This window comes from Salvelinus fontinalis, chromosome 31 (genome assembly GCF_029448725.1).
Source record: "Salvelinus fontinalis isolate EN_2023a chromosome 31, ASM2944872v1, whole genome shotgun sequence".
Classification (NCBI taxonomy): Eukaryota; Metazoa; Chordata; class Actinopteri; order Salmoniformes; family Salmonidae; genus Salvelinus; species Salvelinus fontinalis.
This window is the reverse complement of record NC_074695.1, coordinates 16,559,844-16,583,780: the sequence shown is the minus strand read 5'-3', so window position 1 is coordinate 16,583,780 and position 23,937 is coordinate 16,559,844. Positions and strand designations below refer to the sequence as shown.

Genomic DNA, 23,937 nt, shown 5'->3' with positions numbered 1-23,937 from the left:
ACATGATGAGAGACATGCCTGCAGTAGGGGGTTGAACTGCATGTCTGGGCCAGAGATGATGCCATCGTGCATGCACACAAACACACACTGTCCTGTAGTAACCACTTTTTTGGTTACTACATGATTCCATACGTGTTATTTCATAGTTTTGATACCTTCACTATTATTCTACAATGTAGAAAATAATTTAAAAAAGAAAAACACTTGAAGAGTAGGTGTGTCCAAACTTTTGACTCGTAATGTATGTGTCTGTCTGTCTCAGTTCAGTGTGTTGATTGTCGAGTTGATGTCTGTCTGTATGTCTGTCTCAGCTCAGTGTGTTGATTGTCTAGTTGATGTCTGTCTGTATGTCTGTCTCAGCTCAGTGTGTTGATTGTCTAGTTGATGTCTGTATGTCTCAGCTCAGTGTTGATTGTCTAGTTGATGTCTGTATGTCTCAGCTCAGTGTTGATTGTCTAGTTGATGTCTGTATGTCTCAGCTCAGTGTGTTGATTGTCTAGTTGATGTCTGTCTGTATGTCTGTCTCAGCTCAGTGTGTTGATTGTCTAGTTGATGTCTGTCTGTATGTCTGTCTCAGCTCAGTGTGTTGATTGTCTAGTTGATGTCTGTCTGTATGTCTGTCGGTGTCAGCTCAGTGTTGATTTGTTGTTGATGTCTGTCTGTCTGTCTCAGTGTGTCATTGGGATGGTCAGATTGCCTTTAGGTTGGCTAGGCCTCAAGACACCAGGGGATATATTTCTAGACTGGCAACCATAGGAGCCGTAAGAGCTGTCACACATAGTCTACATCCTCATTATAACCGGCTGCTGCAACAGTGCTGTGCTTCACACACACAACCTCATTGTCCCTCTGCTGTGCGCCTCTGTGACCATCTCAAACAGATCATCTGACAGCTAACAGGCTGAAAATGGACTGCCTAAAGCCTCTGGAATGGTGTGTGTCTGTGTGTATACATTGGCAGGCAAATAATTATTGTATCAAGATGATGATTATTATTAAGTAGGGGGCTTATTGTGTGTCGCTTTTTAAATACAGGGCTGGAGAGCTGCTGACAACTGCAACAGGCACAGCACACCAGAACACACCACAGCACAGCACACCACAGCACAGCACACCACAACACAGCACAACACAGCACAACACAGCACAGCACAACACAGCACACCACAGCACAGCACACCACAGCACAGCACAACACAGCACACCACAGCACAGCACACCACAGCACAGCACAACACAACACAGCACAACACAGCACAGCACACCAGAACACACCACAGCACAACACAGCACACCACAGCACAGCACACCACAGCACAGCACACCACAGCACAGCACAACACAACACAGCACACCACAGCACAGCACAACACAACACAGCACAACACAGCACAGCACAGCACAACACAGCACAGCACACCACAGCACAGCACACCACAGCACAGCACAACACAGCACAGCACACCACAGCACAGCACACCACAGCACAGCACAACACAACACAGCACACCACAGCACAACACAACACAGCACAACACAGCACAGCACAACACAACACAGCACACCACACCACAGCACAGCACACCACAGCACAGCACACCACAGCACAGCACAACACACCACAACACAGCACACCACAGCACACCACAGCACAGCACAACACAACACAGCACACCACAGCACAGCACAACACAACACAGCACACCACACCACAGCACAGCACACCACAGCACAGCACACCACAGCACAGCACAACACAGCACAGCACACCACAGCATAGCACAACACAACACAGCACAGCACACCACAGCACAACACAACACAGCACACCACAGCACAGCACAACACAGCATAGCACAGCACAGCACACCACACCACACCACACCACAACACAGCATAGCACAGCACAGCACAGTACACCACACCACACCACAACACACCACATCACACCTCATCCCCGGCTTACTAGGAGCTCAGGCCAGGGACTCAGGCCAGGGGCTCAGGCCAGGGGCTCAGGCCAGGGATAGATAAGCTTGGCAGGGAAGGAGAGGATGAGTGAGGAGAGGAGAGGAGAGGGAGGGGAGAGGGGTGCCTTGCTGGAGAGGTGGAGGGATGGTGGCTTGGACATGGCTGGATGGACAGCAGAAGGGATGGCTATGTGGTTGGGATGGCTGAGAGGGGAGGGGAGAGACAGCTTTGGCTGGATAGCTGGACCACAGGGGGTGGCTCAGTTGTTGGGATGGCTGGGGACAGACAGGGAGAGGTGAGACGGGAGAAGAGGGACTCAGGCTGGTGCTCCTGTGGTATGGATGGCGCTGGCACTGGCCTTTTGGTCAGGGCGTCAGGTATGTCCAGTCCCTGCTGTGTCCATTGATGTGACAATGACATGGGAGTTGGTAAGACAGCACGAACAGATGAGGGAGTCAGGCTAGGCCGGATGGTTATAGCACTATCCCCTGTGGTCAGGGCATCAGGTATGTTCTGTACCCAGTGTGCCCGGGCACCAGCCAGCATGGTAGTTACCTCTAAAAGGCTGTAATTGGCATTGACAGACTGTCCTATCCTGCGAGTGTATATAGCATCTCCCCCTGTATCCCTAACCCTCTCAGGGTCTTAAGGAGCTGCCAGGCAACAGAAAACAGGCTTGAGCCCTGAGATGAGGTACATGTAGGAATGAAGGGAGATTTATGGATCTATGGTGGAGCAGAACACTGATGGAGGCTTGTGCACACACACACACACACACACACACACACACGCACACGCACACGCACACGCACACACATGCACACACGCACACACATGGAGATGGAGGCTTTCTTAACCTCTACAGGAGCTCATGTGTTTCTGGATGTAAAGATAAAGGGGGCTGAAAGACAATGAAGGGAGAGAGAAAGAGGGGGATGGGAGTTATGGTATAGAAAGAAGGCTGCTAAAAGAGGTACGGAGACGGGCGTGAAGAACCATGCAGAGAGAAAGGAAAAAAGAAAGAGAGAACTGCATATCTTATTAAGAGGTAAGATAGAAACAACCTGTGATAGAGAGAAGTGATTGTGGTCTCCACGTGTCTTAAAGCATACTGAGAGGAGAGCTGTGGCACAAGCACACACATTACAGTACAGCTGCAACTCCAGATGAACATAGAGAGAGGAGGGAGGGAGGGACGGAGTGAGGGATAGACGGAGGGACGGAGAGATGAGGTAGTGAGGGAGAGAGGGAGAGATGGAGGGAGTGAGGGACGGAGGGACTGAAGGAGGGAGAGAGGGAGGAGCTGGACCCACTTGGTCATGCTGCAGCACTGAGTGGCGTTGAACAATGCAGTGTAACACCAGCCTGTGAAATCCCTCCTGTCCTGCAGCAATATACAGCAAGGTTATACACGCACACACACACACACACACACACACACACACGCACGCACGCACGCACGCACGCACGCACGCACGCACACACGCACACGCGCACGCACGCACGCACACACGCACACGCACCACCCCCTCTCTATCTCTTTGCTCCCCTCCTCACCCCCCTCTCACCTCGCCCTCCTCTCGTCCTTTACCCAGAGTGCAACAGGGGTGTCAGAGAGCAGGGCCATAATCCTGGCCCTTGACAAATGCATTTTATGATATGTAGTGGCAGCCAATTCGAGGCTTTCCATACTCTAAATAATGTTGTGTGAAGAGAAAGAGAGAGAGGAAGAGAGATAGAGAATGAGATTGAGATAAAGAGAGATAGAAAGAGAGAGAGAGAGTAAGATAGGGAGAGAGAGATAAAGAGAAAGAAAGAAAGAAAGAAAGAGAGAGAGAGAGAGAGATGGAGTGATAGACATGGAGACAGCGAGAGAGAGAAAGAGAGGAATATGAATATATGAATGCAGCAATGAAGCATGAAATTACTTGGCTGACTTGAGCATGGATTGGATGGGGGGGGATGAGGAAACATCTACTGATGGTGATATGGTAATATGTTCAGAGGCCATTCGTCTGAGTAAAAGTGAGGTTTTATCTAAGAGATAAAGACATAACTGTTAGTGTCATAGCTTCCAATTGACCTACTGTACTATCTTGCTGGAAAAAGCTCTAGTCCTTGGCACAGTGCTACCTATTTTCCATAGCGTAATATACGGTGTTGTGTGTCATACAGCACTAGCGTTCTATGATGCAGAAACAGAGGATGGGCTCTTGCCCTATGGGCCCTTCTGGCTGTGATCCATGACAGATTCAGAGTGTGTTACAGTATGTAAACCACCACCTGTCTGTGTTGTCAGATCCATCCTGGTAGTTTAGTGTAGTGTAGTTCAGGGTAGTGTAGTGTTGGGTAGTGTAGTGTAGTGTAGTATACAGTAGAGTGGTTTAGTGTAGTGTGGTGTTGTGTAGGGTAAGGTACTGTAGGGTAGTGTGGTGTAATGAGGTGTTGGGAAAGGCAGTGTAGTATAGGGTAGTGTAGTGTAGTGTAGGGTAGTATAGGGTAGTGCAGTGTAGTGTAGGGTAGTGTAGGGTAGTGTAGTGTAGGGTAGTGTAGTGTAGGGTAGTGTAGTGTAGTGTAGGGTAGTGTAGTTTAGAGTATAATAGGGTAGTGTCGTGTAGGGTAGTGTAGTGTAGGGTAGTGTAGTGTTTGGAAGTGTTGGGTAGAGTAGTTTAGTGTTGGGTCGTTTTGGGTAGAGTAGTGTAGTGTTGGGTAGTGTTGTGTAGTGTAGTGTTGGGAAGTGTTGGGTAGTTTAGGGTAGTGTAGTGTAGTATACGGTAGGGTGGTGTAGTGTAGGGTAGTGTAGTGTAGTGTTGGGTGGTGTAGTGTAGTGTACTGTTGTGTAGTGTAGTTTAGGGTCATTTCGTGTAGTGTTGGGTTGTGTAGTGTAGTTTGGATAATGTATTGTAGTGTAGTGTAGAGTTGGGTAGTGTAGTGTATATTTGGGTAGAGTTGTGTAGAGTAGTGTAGTGTTGGGTAGGATAGTGTAGGTTAGGGTAGTGTTGGGTAGTGTAGGGTAGTGGTGGGTAGTGTAGTGTAGTTTACGGTAGTGTAGTGTAGTGCTGGGTAGTGTAGTTTAGTGTGGGTAATGTATTTTAGTGTAGTGTAGTGTTGGGTTGTGTAGTGTAGTGTAGTGTTGGGCAGTGTAGTGTAGGGTAGGATTGGGTAGAGTTGTGTACAGTTGTGTAGTGTTGGGTATTGTAGTGTAGTGTTGGGTAGTGTAGGATAGTGTTGGGTAGTGTTGGGTAGAGTAGTGTTGAGTAGGTTAGTGTAGGTAATGTAGGGTAATGTAGGGTAGTGACGTGTTGTGTAGGGTAGTGTTGTGTAGTGTAGTATAGTGTTGGGTAGTGTAGTGCTGGGTAGTGTTGTGTAGGGTAGTGTTTGTTAGGTTAGTGTCGGTTAGTGTAGGGTAGTGTGATGTTGGGTAGTGTAGGGTAGTGTGGTGTTTGGTAGTGTAGTGTAGATTAGTGTAGTGTAGTGTATTTTAGTATAGGGTAGAGTAGTGTAGTTTAGGTAGTGTAGTGTATGGTATTGTAGTGTATGGTAGTGTGGTGTTGGGTAGTGTTGGGTAGTGTAGTGTAGTGTAGTATAGAGTAGGGTAGCGTAGTGTAGGGTAGTGTAGTGTAGTGTAGTGTAGTATACGGGAGAGTGGTTTAGTGTAGTGTGATGTGGTGTTGTGTAGGGTAAGGTACTGTAAGGTACTGTAAGGTAGTGTAAGGTAGTGTAAGGTAGTGTAGTGTAGTGTAGTGTAGTGTAGTGTAGTGTAGTGTAGTGTAGGGTCGAATAGGGTAGTGTAGAGTAGGGCAGTGTAGTGTAGTGTAGTGTAGTGTAGGGTCAAATAGAGTAGTGTAGAGTAGGGCAGTGTAGTGTAGTGTAGGGTAGTGTAGGGTCGAATAGGGTAGTGTAGAGTAGGCAGTGTAGTGTAGTGTAGGGTAGTGTAGGGTAGTGTAGTGTAGGGTAGTATAATATAGTGTTGGGTAGGGTAGTGTTTGGTACGTTAGTGTAGGGTTGTGTAGGGTAGTGTAGGGTAGTGTAGGGTAGTGTAGTGTAGTGTGGTGTTGGGTAGTGTTGGGTAGTGTAGATTAGTGTAGTGTGGTGTAGGGTAGTGTAGTGTCTGGTAGTGTAGTGTATGGTAGTATAGGGTAGGGTATGGTAGTTTAGGGTAGTGTAGTGTATGGTATTGTAGTGTATGGTAGTGTGGTGTTGGGTTGTGTAGTGTAGTGTAGTGTAGTGTAGTATAGGGTACTGTAGTGTAGTGTAGTGTAGTGTTGGGTGGTGTAGTGTAGTGTACTGTGGTGTAGTGTAGTTTAGGGTCATTTCGTGTAGTGTTGGGTTGTGTAGTGTAGTTTGGATAATGTATTGTAGTGTAGTGTAGAGTTGGGTAGTGTAGTGTATATTTGGGTAGAGTTGTGTAGAGTAGTGTAGTGTTGGGTAGGATAGTGTAGGTTAGGGTAGTGTTGGGTAGTGTAGGGTAGTGGTGGGTAGTGTAGTGTAGTTTACGGTAGTGTAGTGTAGTGCTGGGTAGTGTAGTGTAGTGCTGGGTAGTGTATTTTAGTGTAGTGTAGTGTTGGGTTGTGTAGTGTAGTGTTGGGCAGTGTAGTGTAGTGTAGGGTAGGATTGGGTAGAGTTGTGTACAGTTGTGTAGTTTTGGGTATTGTAGTGTAGGGTAGTGTTGTGTAGAGTAGTGAAGTGTTGGGTAGTGTAGGATAGTGTTGGGTAGTGTTGGGTAGAGTAGTGTTGAGTAGGTTAGTGTAGGTAATGTAGGGTAATGTAGGGTAGTGACGTGTTGTGTAGGGTAGTGTTGTGTAGTGTAGTATAGTGTTGGGTAGTGTAGTGCTGGGTAGTGTTGTGTAGGGTAGTGTTTGTTAGGTTAGTGTCGGTTAGTGTAGGGTAGTGTGATGTTGGGTAGTGTAGGGTAGTGTGGTGTTTGGTAGTGTAGTGTAGATTAGTGTAGTGTAGTGTATTTTAGTATAGGGTAGAGTAGTGTAGTTTAGGTAGTGTAGTGTATGGTATTGTAGTGTATGGTAGTGTAGTGTTGGGTAGTGTAGTGTAGTGTAGTATAGAGTAGGGTAGCGTAGCGTAGTATAGGGTAGTGTTGAGTAGGGTAGTGTAGTGTAGTGTAGTACACAGGAGAGTGGTTTAGTGTAGTGTGATGTGGTGTTGTGTAGGGTAAGGTACTGTAAGGTACTGTAAGGTACTGTAAGGTAGTGTAAGGTAGTGTAGGGTAGTTTCTTGTAATGAGGTGTTGGGAAAGGTAGGGTAGCGTAGGGTAGTGTAGTGTAGTGTAGTGTAGTGTAGGGTCGAATAGGGTAGTGTAGAGTAGGGCAGTGTAGTGTAGTGTAGGGTCGAATAGGGTAGTGTAGAGTAGGCAGTGTAGTGTAGTGTAGGGTAGTGTAGTGTAGGGTAGTGTAGGGTAGTGTAGTGTAGGGTAGTATAATATAGTGTTGGGTAGGGTAGTGTTTGGTATGTTAGTGTAGGGTTGTGTAGGGTAGTGTAGGGTAGTGTAGGGTAGTGTAGTATAATATAGTGTTGGGTAGGGTAGTGTTTGGTACGTTAGTGTAGGGTTGTGTAGGGTAGTGTAGGGTAGTGTAGGGTAGTGTAGTGTAGTGTAGTATAATATAGTGTTGGGTAGGGTAGTGTTTGGTACGTTAGTGTAGGGTTGTGTAGGGTAGTGTAGGGTAGTGTTTGGTACGTTAGTGTAGGGTTGTGTAGGGTAGTGTGGTGTTGGGTAGTGTTGGGTAGCGTAGATTAGTGTAGTGTGGTGTAGGGTAGTGTAGTGTCTGGTAGTGTAGTGTATGGTAGTATAGGGTAGGGTATGGTAGTTTAGGGTAGTGTAGTGTATGGTATTGTAGTGTATGGTAGTGTGGTGTTGGGTTGTGTAGGGTAGTGTAGTGTAGTATAGGGTAGTGTAGTGTAGTATACGGTAGAGTGGTTTAGTGTAGTGTCGTGTTGTGTAGGGTAAGGTACTGTAGGGTAATGTAGGGTTAGTAGTGTAGGGTAGTGTAGTGTAGTTTGGTATTGTGTAGCGTAAGGAACTGTAGTGTGGTGTAGGGTAGTGTAGTGTATGGTAGTATAGGGTAGGGTAGGGTAGTATAGTGTAGGGTAGTGTAGTGTAGTTTGGTGTTGTGTAGCGTAAGGAACTGTAGTGTGGTGTAGGGTAGTGTAGTGTATGGTAGTATAGGGTAGGGTAGGGTAGTATAGTTTAGGGTAGTGTAGGGTAGGGTAGGGTAGTATAGTTTAGGGTAGTGTAAGGTAGGGTAGAGTAGGGCAGTGTAGTGTAGTGTACAGTCATGGCCAAAAGTTTTGAGAATGACACAAATATAAAATTTTCACAAAGTCTGCTGATTCAGTTTGTATGATGGCAATTTGCATATACTCCAGAATGTTATGAAGAGTGATCAGATGAATTTGCCATGCAAATGAACTGAATCCCCCAAAAGACTTTCCACTGCATTTCAGCACTGCCACAAAAGGACCAGCTGACATCATGTCAGTGATTCTCTCTTTAACACAGGTGTGAGTGTTGACGGGGACAAGGCTGGAGATCACTCTGTCAGGCTGATTGAGTTAGAAAAACAGACTGGAAGCTTCAAAAGGAGGGTGGTGCTTGGAATCATTGTTCTTCCTCTGTCAACCATGGTTACCTGCAAAGAAACATGTGCCGTCATCATTGCTTTGCACAAAAAGGGCTTCACAGGCAAGGATATTGCTGCCAGGAAGATTGCACCTAAATCAACCATTTATCGGATCATCAAGAACTTCAAGGAGAGCGGTTCAATTGTTGTGAAGAAGAATTCAGTGCGCCCAAGAAAGTCCAGCAAGTGCCAGGACCGTCTCCTAAAGTTGATTCAGCTGCGGGATCGGGGCACCACCAGTACAGAGCTTGCTCAGGAATGGCAGCAGGCAGGAGTGAGTGCATCTGCATGCACAGTGAGGCAAAGACTTTTGGAGAATGGCCTGGTGTCAAGAAGGGCAGCAAAGAAGCCACTTCTCTCTAGGAAAAACAGGGTCAGACTGATATTCTGCAAAAGGTACAGGGATGGACTGCTGAGGACTGGGGTAAAGTCATTTTCTCTGATGAATCCACTATCCGATTGCTTGGGTCATCCGAAAAAAGCTTGTCCGGAGAAGACAAGGTGAGCGCTACCATCCGTCCTGTGTCATGCCAACAGTAAAGCATCCTGAGACTATTCATGTGTGGGGTTGCTTCTCAGCCAAGGGAGTGGGCTCACTCACAATTTTGCCTAAGAACACAGCCATAAATAAAGAATGGTACCAACACATCCTCCAAGAGCAACTTCTCCCAACCATCCAGGAACAGTTTGGTGACGAACAATGCCTTTTCCAGCATGATGGAGCACCTTGCCATAAGGCAAAAGTTATAACTAAGTGGCTCGGGGAAAAAAACATTGATATTTTGATATTTTGAGGAAACTCCCCAGACGTTAATCCCATTGAGAACTTGTGGTCAATCCTCAAGAGGCAGGTGGACAAACAAAACCCCACAAATTCTGACAAACTCCAAGCATTGATTATGCAAGAATGGGCTGCCATCAGTCAGGATGTGGCCCAGAAGTTAATTAACAGCATGCCAGGGCGGATTGCAGAGATCTTGAAAAAGAATGGTCAACACTGCAAATATTGACTCTTTGCATCAACTTCATGTAATTGTCAATAAAAGCCTTTGACACGTATGAAATGCTTGTAATTATACTTCAGTATTCCATAGTAACATCTGACAAAAATATCTAAAGACACGGAAGCAGCAAACTTTGTGGAAACTAATATTTGTGTCATTCTCAAAACTTTTGGCCACGACTGTAGGGTAGTGTAGTGTAGGGTAGAGTAGGGTAGTGTAGTGTAGGGTGTGGTGGGGTAGGGTAGAATAGAGTAGGGTAGTGTAGGGTAAGGTAGGGTAGTGTTGTGTAGAGTAGTGTAGTTTAGGGTAGTGTAGTGTATGGTATTGTAGTGTATGGTAGTGTTGTGTAGAGTAGCGAATGGTGGTGTAGGGTAGTGTAGAGTAGGTTAGTGTCTTGCATTTTAGGGGAGTGTCTTGTATTGTAGGGAGTGTCTTGTATTGTAGGGAGTGTCTTGCATTGTAGGGTTGTGTAGGTTAGGGTAATGTCTTGTAGTGTAGAGTAGGTTAGTGTCTTGTATTGTAGGGTAGTGTAGGTTAGGGTAGTGTCTTGTAGTGTAGAGTAGGTTAGTGTCTTGTATTGTAGGGTAGTGTAGGTTAGGGTAGTGTCTTGTATTTTAGGGGAGTGTCTTGTATTGTAGGGTAGTGTAGGTTAGGGTAGTGTCTTGTATTTTAGGGGAGTGTCTTGTATTGTAGGGTAGGGTAGTGTGGTGCACAGACATTGCACAGACATGATATGATAGTGTAGAGTAGAGTAGGGTAGGGTGGTGTAGAGTAGGGTAGGGTAGGGTGGTGTAGAGTAGGGTAGGGTAGGGTGGTGTAGAGTAGGGTAGGGTAGGGTAGAGTAGGGTTGGTGTAGGGTATGGTATGGTATGGTAGTGTAGAGTAGGGTAGTATGGTGTAGAGTAGGGTAGTGTAGAGTAGGGTAGAGTAGGGCTGGTGTATGGTATGGTATGGTATGGTATGGTAGTGTAGAGTAGGGTAGGGTAGGGTAGGGTAGGGTAGGGTAGGGTAGGGTAGGGTAGGGTAGAGAAGGCTTGGTGTATGGTATGGTATGGTATGGTAGTGTAGAGTAGGGTAGGGTATGGTGATGTATGGTATGGTAGTGTAGAGTAGGGTAGGGTAGGGTAGGGTAGGGTAGAGTAGGGTAGGGTATGGTAGTGTAGAGTAGGGTAGTGTGGTGTAGAGTAGGGTAGGGTAGTGTAGAGTAGGGTGGTGTGGTGTAGAGTAGGGTAGTGTGGTGTAGAGTAGGGTGGTGTGGTGTAGAGTAGGGTGGTGTGGTGTAGAGTAGGGTAGTGTGGTGTAGAGTAGGGTGGTGTGGTGTAGAGTAGGGTAGTGTAGAGTAGGGCTGGTGTAGGGTATGGTATGGTATGGTAGTGTAGAGTAGGGTAGGGTATGGTATGGTATGGTATGGTAGTGTAGAGTAGGGTAGGGTATAGTGATGTATGGTAGTGTAGAGTAGGGCTGGTGTAGGGTATGGTATGGTATGGTAGTGTAGAGTAGGGTAGGGTATGGTATGGTATGGTAGTGTAGAGTAGGGTAGGGTAGGGTAGGGTATGGTATGGTATGGTAGTGTAGAGTAGGGTAGAGTATGGTGATGTATGGTATGGTAGTGTAGAGTAGTGTAGGGTATGGTAAGGTAGTTTAGTGCAGTGTAGTGTAGGGTAGGGGTGGGGAGCTTTGCAGAGGCTGGCGCTGAGGGTGACTGGGGTGCTGAAATCCTTCTCAGGTCCCTTTCCGAGCTAGCTGTGGATCGGGGGTCATAGTTGGCCAACCAGAGGTAGATTACGTAGCTCTTTACTGGTCGGTGTCAATATTTACCAGCATGTTTATGTGTCATACTTGAATGGCTGAGAGGTCCCGTTCTGAGCTATAAACAGTGAGCTTATACCCAGCATGGAACCTGGGCCCTGCAGGAGCAGGAACATATTTACATTATGTGGAAGGCATCAGCAAATGACAGACATAGTATATATGGCTCTGGGAGACATGTAACTTGGGGAAGCTTGTGGCGGAAGAATCCGAATGAGTTGTGTAACATAGATAATTAAGATGTCTTATCTGCATAATATGCTTTTGTGATATACTTGTTATTAGAATGTATCCCTTTGGACTCTGGTGTTGGCAGTTGCACTTCTTCCCTCAGCTGGGGCTCAGTCACCTGGGGCCCAGAGAGGGGAGAGGTCAAGCTTGTCTTTCACATGTCCCTGGTGCGATGCAGAATGTCAGAAAGGGCAGAGGACAGGAGGGAACATTGTCTTCATATGTGAACGTGTCTTTACCTATTCTTAAACCATGTGAAGGGATGGTGTGATTAATGGGGAACCAATTACTTGTCTCAACAATGTCTGTGCGCCAGTCACTCCCTCCTTTGGCATTGAGGGATGTGTGTGGTAGTGTCTGGAACCATTGTATGTCATCTCTGATGTTGCACTTATCCTGGGTTAGTGTATGACATAGAGGCTCACTCCCCTCAGTGAGCTTGTCCAGGAGTGGGGTCAAGAAGGGGCTTTACTTGAGATGGGAGTATCTGGAGTTGACAATTGATTTATGCCATTGGATGAGTTGGTATTTTTGTTTTATGAGTACCAGGAATGAGATCGGAACCTCGTCTTAGGGGCCAAACTGAACGATAATATATAGCGAATGCTATCTGGCTACGGGATATTTCTCCTGCTGCCTAGAAGAAACCAGCTCTCCACCGCAAAAACCACACAGAGGCCATGATTGTAGCCTGTTCAGTAATACTAGATGTGGGTTACTGGACACTCCCTCTTGGTGTGTTATGGGACACTCCCTAGCCTGGGTGTGGTTTTGTGTGCAGCAGGACAATCTGCGTCTGACTTATATATGCCACAGGATACTATGCCCATAACAGCCAAGGTCCAATACTCCGCTGTAGGCCAACAGACTAAAGGGACTTTCTACTGATGGATACAGTGATAGTGTGATTTGCTACAGTAAGATAAAGAGAGGCCTTCTAAAGCATTCAGAGAATGTTGGTGATACGAGACATTATACCAACTTTTTTTTTTTGCTTTAAAAAAAACATATGTTGCATTCATGCACACTGCATTACAACATTACACATCCAGATAAACCTATACCCTATGTTTTGCTTTTGCACATTAAAAACACCCGGAGATAAACTATACCATATGGGTTGACAGATGAAAATGCTGTTTTTAGCAGAGTGGATGATTCACATTAATCAGACTATAGAAGAGAAGGTGGTCTAAAAAAACTGATGCTGCTGCACAGAGAGATGTCATGTGTGACATGGTACCCTATCTCCTATGGGCCCTGGTCCAAAATAGTGCACTTCATAGGGTGCCTTTTGCAACACAGATTTTTTAACATTTTAGCAGATGCTCTTATCCAGAACGACTTGCTCAAGGGCACATTGTTGGCTCTGGGATTCAAACCAGCAACCTTTCAGTTCCTGGCCTAACGCTCTAACCACTAGGCTACCTGCCTCCCTAGACATCAATGTCATTGGGTATGCTTATGTGAAATCAGTTTCCATACCCCCAAGAACATCCTAAATCAACTTTCCCATGTTGATCTGGGGGAGAGAAAATCCTTTTGAAATGTGGAGGAAAATCCTATGTCATGCGCTAAGCTTGCTGTCTCTTTGCCAGGCCGTCATTGTAAATAAGAATTTGTTCTTCTTAATTGACTCGCCTGGATAAATAAAGTTTAAACAAAACAATTGCCTAGCAACACTCTAGGGTCATAACTTCAGTACTGTACTACAGACATGGGTTCAAATACTATTAGAAATCATTTAAACTTGTTTATCTGTGCTTGATTGAGCTTACCTGTTGCATTGGAATCAATAGAAAAGTCCCCAAAATATAAAATCCTTCCCATCTTGCACGCCAGGCAGGCTACAGCAAACACATTCAAATATTTCATATTGTAGTTGAACCCATTTCTGCTGTACTACATCTCACACACAACTCTCACTTGGGCTCGAAAAAACAGATTCCAATGAGGCCCCCACTGCCAAGCCAAGCCATAACATAACACAAACATAACACAAACAGAAGCACCAAATACGACAGAAACACAAATAGATATACACATCACCTCCATGGTGTCACCACTTTTTCCCCCAGAGAAATAAACAAAGAGATACAGAATAGCAAAAAGAAAAATAGCCATCTAAACAGAGTGTATATAGTGGTAGGAGCTGTCCTGTATGGTGAGTTGTGGTAGTAGCTGTCCTGTATGGTGAGTTGTGGTAGTAGCTGTCCTGTATGGTGAGTTGTGGTAGTAGCTGTCCTGTATGGTGAGTTGTGGTAGTAGCTGTCCTGTATGGTGAGTTGTGGTAGTAGCTGTCCTGTATGGTGAGTTGTGGTAGTAGCTGTCCTGTATGGTGAGTTGTGGTAGTAGCTGTCCTGTATGGTGGGTTGTGGTAGTAGCTGTCCTGTATGGTGAGTTGTGGTAGTAGCTGTCCTGTATGGTGGGTTGTGGTAGTAGCTGTCCTGTATGGTGTGCTGTGGTACTAGCTGTCCTGTATGGTGAGTTGTGGTAGTAGCTGTCCTGTATGGTGAGTTGTGGTAGTAGCTGTCCTTTATGGTGAGTTGTGGTAGTAGCTGTCCTGTATGGTGAGTTGTGGTAGTAGCTGTCCTTTATGGTGAGTTGTGGTAGTAGCTGTCCTGTATGGTGAGTTGTGGTAGTAGCTGTCCTTTATGGTGAGTTGTGGTAGTAGCTGTCCTGTATGGTGGGTTGTGGTAGTAGCTGTCCTGTATGGTGTGCTGTGGTACTAGCTGTCCTGCATGGTGAGTTGTGGTAGTAGCTGTCCTGTATGGTGGGTTGTGGTAGTAGCTGTCCTGTATGGTGAGTTGTGGTAGTAGCTGTCTTGTATGGTGTGCTGTGGTACTAGCTGTCCTGTATGGTGGGTTGTGGTAGAAGCTGTCCTGTATGGTGGGTTGTGGTAGAAGCTGTCCTGTATGGTGAGTTGTGGAAGGAGTTGAAGGTTACAGGGTTGGAGTGAGTATGTCAGAAGTTCTATAGTGTGCTGTACCTCAAAGTTGAAGGAATCTGGCAGACGTTACAGGGTTACAGTTAGAGTGAGTATTGTGGGTGTTGGTCGGAGCTGTTCTGTACCTCAGAGTTGAAGCGTATCTGGCAGACGTTACAAGAGATGATTGGCCTCTTGGTTTTCACCAGTGGAACGCCAAAGGTATGGTTGATCACCGCCTTCTGCACTGGGTCCATCTGAGAGGGAGCAAGAGGGAGGGAGGACTCTCAACTCTCATTCCACAATATAGCAGGGGATGTAACGCCACAGATTATGATTGATAATGTTAGAAACAGCTCCTACAATCTTCTTATTATACATTTATCTCAGCAAGTCATCGGTCATTTGTGTAAGTTCTGTACATGTTGAATGCCCTTCACTATAAGTGTGCTGAAAGTCTGTTGTGCAATAGTTTACTGTGAAATACCATTGTATCTGTTCAAACACATTTTTTCCCAAAAGTTTACTAAGGGTTGGTAACAGGGTTGTCTGTTTGCGCCAGTAAACGGTGCTTTGCTATTCTTGGTTAGCGGAATGACTTTTGCTTCTCTCCAGGCCTGAGGACGCGCACTTTGCTGTAGGCTTGGATTGAAGAGATGACAAATAGGAGTGTCAATATAATCTGCTTTCATCCTCAATAATTTTCCATCCTGGTTGTCAAGACCCAGATAGCTTGTCATTGTTGATAGACAATAACAAAACATTTACCTTTTCCACACTCACTTTACATAATTCAAATTTACAATGCTTGCCTTTCATAATTTGGTCAGTTATATATGGATGTATAGGTTCAGAAGTTGTTGTTGTCATGGTTGTCATGTCATGCCTAAGTTAAAAAATATATATAATTAAAGTAGTTATATATCAGTGGGGTTTTAATGATGAATGAGCCTTCTGATTCAATGAATGATGGAGCCGAGTTCGCCTTTTTGCCCAAATGTAATTTAAGATGTTTTAGCCGGGTTTGTAAAGATGTGATCAATACATTTGTAAATACCCTGTTGGGTTGCCTGATTACCTGAACCAGGTTGCATGCACTGGTTACAGATTGAAGCTTTTTCTTGAGTGGGCAGCTTGATGAAAGCCAGTCAAAATGTAGATCACCCAGAAAATATACTTCTCTGTTGATATCACATAAATTATCAAGCATTTCACACATACAGTATTATCCAGATACTGACTGTTAGCACTTGGTGGTCTACAGCAACTTCCCACAAGAATAGACTTCAGGTGAGGAAGGTGAATCTATTAGTCAGTATATGAATATTATCTCTTACTAGCATGTTATCGATTTCATGAACCTTGTTTCTTAGGCTACATGTGTTAATGTGGGCTATTTTTAGTTATTTTCTATGATTCTTGATTGTTATTATTGCTTTACTGAGAGGCTTATCAGAGGTAGACATGACAGTGATATTTCTGTTTGAGCTGATATTTCTGTTTGAGCTGCAGGGTAAACTTCACACAGTGGGCTTCAGACTAGGGCTAGCAGTATAACTCAGGTTCAGAGGCACACGATTACTGCTGACAACAGCTGTAGAACTGACAGAGGCATTCAGGGGATCTAGAGGGACATACATTAGGTTACTTACATTATGACTGCCAACACCCCTGGGACAATGTACATTTGCAGCAACACTATAACTCAGCAACACAATGGTAGAGCTTTTTGGAGTCTCAGAGCTGTATGGAGTCTTTCAGGTATGACATAGAGTGTAATGACAGCTGTAGTACTTTAACAGTTGTCAAATAATGCTTAGGTCTGCTTGGCTGTTGCACACACACACACACACACACACACACACACACACACACACACACACACACACACACACACACACACACACACACACACACACACATGGAGAGACACTAGATACTGGGCTAGACACTGGACTAGACACTGGACTAGACCCTGGACTAGACACTGGACTAGACACTGGACTAGACACTGGACTAGACACTGGGCTAGACACTGGGTTAGACACTGGACTAGACACTGGGCTAGACACTGGGCTAGACACTGGACTAGACACTGGGTTAGACACTGGACTAGACACTGGGCTAGACACTGGACTAGACACTGGACTAGACACTGGGCTAGACACTGGACTAGACACTGGACTAGACACTGGGTTAGTCACTGGACTAGACACTGGGCTAGTCACTGGACAAATCATTTCACTAAACCCTAACCTCAACTAAATGTTGTAATTAATAATTTGAGGTGACTTATCTGCTTGGTGTAACCCTGGATTGTAGACGGTCATGGTCAAAACATATTGTTACAACAGTAACTAAGATGAGGAGAAGTCTATCCATAATAAAGTGTTACTCTGCTTTCTTGACAAAACTATCAACAAAGCAAGTACTACAGGCCCTAGTGTTGTCACACTTGGGCTACTGTCAAGTCATATGGTCGGGTGTCACAGAGAGGGACACATGCAAATGACAATTAGCACGGAACAGAGCAGCACCACTGGACCTTAGATGTACACAGAGAGCCAGCATTGATAATATGCATATCAGTCTCTCCTGGATAATGGTGGAGGAGAAACTGCATCACTGCTCGACATGTTGAAATCACAGAGCAGCTCAGACACCCATACATACCCCACAAGACATACCACCAGAGGTCTCTTCACAGTCCCCAAGTCCAAAACAGACCACGGAAAACGCACAGTACTACATAGAGCCATGACTACATGGAACTCTATTCCACATCATGTTACTCAGCAAACAGTAAAATCAGATTTTAAAAAACAGATAAAACTACACTTTAAGGAACAGCGTGGACTGTGAAGAGACACACACACACACACACACACACACACACACACACACACACACACACACACACACACACACACACACACACACACACACACACACACACACACACACAGGCACTTACACCTGCATTCGCAAACACATGCTAACACACTGTACACACACATACATTTAATATTGTTATTTTTCTGTATTATTGATTTTGTATTGTAGGTATGTTGTGGTAGAGTAGTGTGTAATAATGTGTTGTATTGTAGATATGCTGTGGTAGTGTGTAATAATGTGTTGTATTGTAGATATGTTGTGGTAGAGTAGTGTGTAATAATGTGTTGTATTGTAGGTATGTTGTGGTAGAGTAGTGTGTAATAATGTGTTGTATTGTAGATATGTTGTGGTAGAGTAGTGTGTAATAATGTGTTGTATTGTAGATACGTTGTGGTAGTGTGTAATAATGTGTTGTATTGTAGATATGTTGTGGTAGAGTAGTGTGTAATAATGTGTTGTATTGTAGATATGTTGTGGTAGAGTAGTGTGTAATAATGTGTTGTATTGTAGATATGTTGTGGTAGAGTAGTGTGTAATAATGTGTTGTATTGTAGATATGTTGTGGTAGAGTAGTGTGTAATAATGTGTTGTGGTAGAGTAGTGTGTAATAATGTGTTGTATTGTAGATATGTTGTGGTAGTGTGTTATAATGTGTTGTATTGTAGATATGTTGTGGTAGAGTAGTGTGTAATAATGTGTTGTATTGTAGATATGTTGTGCTAGAGTAGTGTGTAATAATGTGTTGTGTTATGCATTGTTTTATTGTATGTAACTTTGATTGAAACCCAGGAGGAGCAGCTGCTGCCTTGGCTAACGGGGATCCGGAATAAGAAATACAACAAAATAGCAGAGAAGAATGGCCAGGGTCATTTTAGGTCACACAATCGAAAACGCGTTAAAACATTTTGCAATGGAAAATTAGGTAGTACCTCCCTGTTTCAGTCTGTTTTCTTCCAAAATTCAAAAGGCACTCGCACATCTTTGTTGCAGGTGCATGGTAGCAGTTGAATAAGATGAGAACAGAGAAGAAACCCACACACTGCTCTTGACAGTGTCACTGCTCTTTAACCTGTTAAGGCTAGGGGGTGCTGTTGTCACTATTTATGGAAATCGTGTAATTTTTGAAACGGCTTCCTACAAAATTCTTGATCGTACAATATGCTTATTATTGTTATTATTGGATAGAAAACAGTCTATAGTTTCTATAGCCGTTGAAATTTTGTCTCTAAGTGGAACAGAACTCATTCTACAGCAATTTCCCTGACATGGAGTCAGATTTCACACATTTTGGCCCCTGTTCTGGAGTCAGTTTTAAGGCCACTGTTATTCCTATGAGTATACGGACACTGCTTACGTCTTCCCCTGGATGCCTTTACGTGATGACGCTTTGAATGGTATCGATTGCCCAATCACAGCCACTATAAATGAAAAAATCCTGTAGGTAGGAACTCTTTTCTAGGTGCGTCAGGCGCGCGGAGGATACCGACCTACTGTTTTTCCAAGCATTAGTGTAGCCAGTTATATTTCTCCGGTCATATTTTTACTCGTTATAGGAGTTAAAAACATCATAAGGTAGTTAATTTAAAGCGTTTTATAGCAATTTATATCCGTTTAGTGCGATTTTGGGACATTTATTTCTGAGCCACTGTGAATCTCTGGGCACCGTTCCAGTTCATGCCGAGCGCAATGTGCATTTCTGCATGGCAAGAGGACAGCTTTCGACCAAAAGACGATTAGACCCAAGAAAGGATTCTTTGACCAAGATTCTGATGGAAGAACAGCTCAAAGTAGGAACAATTTATTATGATAAATCGTGTTTCTGTCGAAAAATGTTAGTGGCTTAGGACGCCATCTTTTTTGACGTAGCTTCGCTTGGCGCAAACTGTATTGAAAAGTAAGGATAATTTAAAAAATGTAATTCCGCGATTGTATTAAGAATTAAATTGTCTATCAATCGCTGTCCACCCTATATTTTTTAGTCACGTTTATGAGTATTTATGTATACGACTAGATCACTGTCTAATATGGCGCACGACATTTTCTGACCAGCTGGGCTACTTTTGTCATTGTCTAACCATGATTTTGGTGGCTAAATATGCACATTTTCGAACAAACTGTATATGTATGTTGTAATGTGATGTTACAGGAGTGTCATCTGAAGAATTCTGAGAAGGTTAGTGAAAAAATTAATATATTTTGGCGATGTTTACGTTATCGCTCTCTTTGGCTAGAATCAATGCTGGGGTAATGTTTGCACATGTGCTATGCTAATATAACGATTTATTGTGTTTTCGCTGTAAGACACTTAGAAAATCTGAAATATTGTCTGTATTCACAGGATCTGTGTCTTTCGATTAGTGTATGCTGTGTATTTTTACGAAATGTTTGATGATTAGTAGTTAGGTAAACACGTTGCTCATTGTAATTATTCTAGTCCATTTGTGACGGTGGGTGCAATTGTAAACTATGACATCTACCTGAAATTTGCACATTTTTCTAACAAAACCTATCCTATACCATAAATATGTTATCAGACTGTCATCTGATGAGCTTTTTTCTTGGTTAGTGGCTATCAATTTCTTAGTTTAGCCGAATTGGTGATAGCTACTGGTGTTGGTGGACAAAGAAAAGATGGTGGATTATGCTAATGTGTTTAGCTAATAGATTTACATCTTTACATATTGTGTCTTCCCTGTAAAACATTTTAAAAATCGGACATGTTGGCTGGATTCACAAGATCTGTGTCTTTCATTAGCTGTATTGGACTTTAATGTGTGAAAGTTCAATATTTAAAAAATATTTTTTTTTTTAATTTCGCGGCTCTGCCTTTTCAGTGGGGGTGGGGGGACCCAGTCCTAGACAGGTTAACGCTTTGCATATTGGCCTATCGGAGGGTTGTAGTCAAGGGAAATAAGTGTTACCAAATATAACAATGTGCATTTCATAAATATAAGTGTGTACATAAAATGTATTAAACACATTTGTAAAACCACAATGAGGACATCGACCAATCAAGCAAGTTTTCATTGGGTACAGCGCAAGAACATTTTAAATGAGTTAGTGCTTCTCTGTTTCAGTTCGTCATCTTCAGTTTGGTGCCTAATATACACTTCAATGGTTTGAAAGCTATGTGGGCTGGTGCAGCTGCTTTATGAGTGAGTGACCGCACGTGAATTGTTTCAGCTGGGGTGTCCATCATGAGGATGTTAGGCCTATAAGGCCCCTCAGCATAAATGGAACTGACTAGCTTTAGCTCCAGGACAACGCTGTGCAGGAGAATAAGTCCCTAGTTAAACCACAGTCCCAGACACAAAGAGACAGGAAATCCAGTCAGCCTGTCCTGTGGTCTCTGAACTGAACAGAGTCCACAACCCTTATCTGAACCATCATTTATTCTTGGGCTCATATTTAATTGACAGCATTAGCAGATGATACATCGCGGGTGTGGATTTCGACCAAGCAGAGCCAACGGTCTAGCACTTCATTTTGTGCAGCCTACGCTGTAGCACTGGCACGCAGCTTCACCGGACAAAATAAAACTTTATTAGACCGTTTTGAATTACATTTCCATTCCTTGACATGTCTTCGTAAAAATAATTTTAAAACCTTGAGTTACTCAGACAGTTACTGAGACATAAATCTCTCTCAACTAGAGTGTAAAAAACAAACTCCTTTTAGATTATACATTTAGATGATAACCATACGTTTCTTCTCATTGTCTTACGGCCAGAGCGAGCCACGTATAAAAACTGCTTAAGTTGGCTGGAGAGACGGCCGAGGGGAGAGACGGCCGAGGGGAGAGGCCTGCCAAGGGGAGAGGCGGCCGAGGGGAGAGGCGGCCGAGGGGAGAGGCGGCCGAGGGGAGAGGCGGCCCGAGGGGAGAGACGGCCGAGGGGAGAGACGGCCGAGGGGAGAGACGGCCGAGGGGAGATGCGGCTGAGGGGAGAGGCGGCCGAGGGGAGAGGCGGCTGAGGGGAGAGACGGCCGAGGGGAGAGACGGCCGAGGGGAGAGGCTGAAATGAATACGCTCTTAAGCCAAACAAAAACTATTTGTAAATCTGCACTGGGACTGTAACCAGGCAACACAAAAAGGGAAAAACTAAACAGATAAGAGGAACAGAGAGAGAGAAGGCAGAGACAGGGAGCAGGGTGACAGCACAGACAGATACCATCTGTAGAGAGAGGGGAGGAGAGGACAGAGGAGAGGAGAGGACAGAAGAGAGGACAGGGTATGGGAGAGGAGAGGAGAGGAGAGGAGAGGAGAGGAGAGGAGAGGAGAGGAGAGGAGAGGAGAGGAGAGGAGAGGAGAGGACCAGGCTCAGCGCCGGACATTCTGACATCTCACATTCTTATCTCTTCTGGTCCTCTTCCCCATCTTTCTCCCTCCCCCTCTTTCTCCCTCCCCCTCTACCCCACTCTTCCAATTTCCCAGAACTCATCTCTCATCTCTCCAAGCCTTTTCTGGGTCTGCTGTCCACATGGAAACACACAGGAAGAGAGGATGGATAACGGCCAGTAACGCTGGACTATGATGACACAGTGTTCCTGGACCTTCAGGAGTATACGACCCCCTGCAGCCAGCTTGGTCATTGTTCATTGGTAAATGCTCTATAATGTGTATTAAAATAACAGAAACCTCAGATCTAAACTAATCCTGTTTCATAGCCATGTACCCTACAAATAAAAACAACACCACTGCCACCAAATGCATATGTAACCCTCACACATGAACAAAGCTGTCGTCAGTGTGTGTGTGTGTGTGTGCGTGTGCGTGTGCGTGTGCGTGTGCGTGTGCGTGTGCGTGTGCGTGTGCGTGTGTGTGTGTGTGTGTATGTGCGTGCGTATGTGCAGTTTAATGAGAGCTTAACAGAACAGTACTGTGGGGGTTGAGTCACTGAGTCCAGGCAAGTATTTTGGGTGGTGCTCCACTTCTCTTCACTACGTCTGGGTGGAGGTACTGTCAAACAGTGCTCAAGTCAACAGGGACTTCTCAGTCACTGCTCCACTGCCCTCTGATCTCCAGTAAAACCTTTGTCCAGAAAGAGTGGTTTCCAGGTGTTTGATGCCATTCCATTTTCTCCGTTCCGGCCATTATGATGAGCCGTCCTCCCCTTAGCAGCCTCCACTGACGAGCACACACACACACACCATAAAGGGGCATCATTCACTCACTCAGACACAGCACAAGAACAGTCCAACACACCTCTCTTCTCCTAATAGTGTGTTTTAAAGGGACAATTAGCAGTATAAATTAATGATATGTACCAATTAATTCTTAACTTATAAAGGCCTCATGAGCTTAGTTTAATTGTTGTACCCCATCAGAACCAAATCTATTAACTTGTTTAACGCCAATGTTTGTAAAGAAAGTAAATGTAAACAAATACTGTACAGCCTCAAAACATAGTTAAAACTATAATGTTGATATCATGAATGGTCAGTCCATGCATCCGCAGCTCTGTCTATGAATTTGAGAGTGATTACATTTCTCCAGCTTCATCCCTCATGTTTTTACTGAAACGGTGACATTGAGTGAGCTTTGCTATTGTTTCAACTGCTGATTGGTCATTCAACAGAAAACAGAATCACAACAATGTCTGTAAAACAGCCCAGACAGCGGCATACCACACATCTCTCAAACACACAGCCCAGACACCGGCATACCACACATCTCTCAAACACACAGCCCAGACAGCAGCATATCACACATCTCTCAAACACACAGCCCAGACACCGGCATACCACACATCTCTCAAACACACAGCCCAGACAGCAGCACACCACACATCTCTCAAACACACAGCCCAGACAGCAGCATACCACACATCTCTCAAACACACAGCCCAGACAGCAGCATACCACACATCTCTCAAACACACAGCCCAGACAGCGGCATACCACACATCTATCAAACACACAGCCCAGACAGCAGCATACCACACATCTCTCAAACACACAGCCCAGACAGCGGCATACCACACATCTATCAAACACACAGCCCAGACAGCGGCATACCACACATCTCTCAAACACACAGCCCAGACAGCAGCATACCACACATCTCTCAAACACACAACACGAAACAACTGCATGCACCACAATAAGAACCAAGGTTTTTTCTCACTTTTCTCTCTCGCTGTGTTTCTTTCTCTCTCTCTCTCCACTTCTTTTCTTTCTTTCTTTCTTTCTCTTTCTCATCCTCTTTCCCTCTATGTCTCTCTCCCCTCTCTCTCTGAAGTGTGTGTTTATCATTGCCGTGAAAGATGAAATGTTTCAGCTGTGGCACTAAACAAACATTCCAACTATACACTGCTCTGTTTCATGCTGTGACAAGAGGAGCAACAACTCCACTATGCCAGACGAAACATCCTCTGAAGCCCAACGTGTGTGTGTGTGTTTGCGTGTGTGCCCGCCGGCGTGCAAGTGTGTGTGTGTGTGTGTGTGTGTGTGTGTGTGTGTGTGTGTGTGTGTG

At 44.7% G+C, this 23,937-nt stretch overlaps 1 protein-coding gene across 8 annotated transcripts in view; it reads right to left on the bottom strand.

Moving 5' to 3' along the window:
- The window catches only part of LOC129829661 (zinc finger protein 385A-like), a 239,581-nt gene that overhangs the window by 43,827 nt on the left and 171,817 nt on the right, over positions 1-23,937 (bottom strand). For all 8 annotated transcript variants that reach the window (XR_008755426.1, XR_008755427.1, XM_055891504.1 and 5 more), the window contains one exon: positions 14,717-14,827. Coding sequence is in view for 6 of the 8 variants with exons in the window: in XM_055891504.1 (XP_055747479.1) it covers positions 14,717-14,827 (111 nt within the window). In the remaining 2 variants the exon portion in view is untranslated. The remainder of the gene's footprint in view (positions 1-14,716; positions 14,828-23,937) is intronic.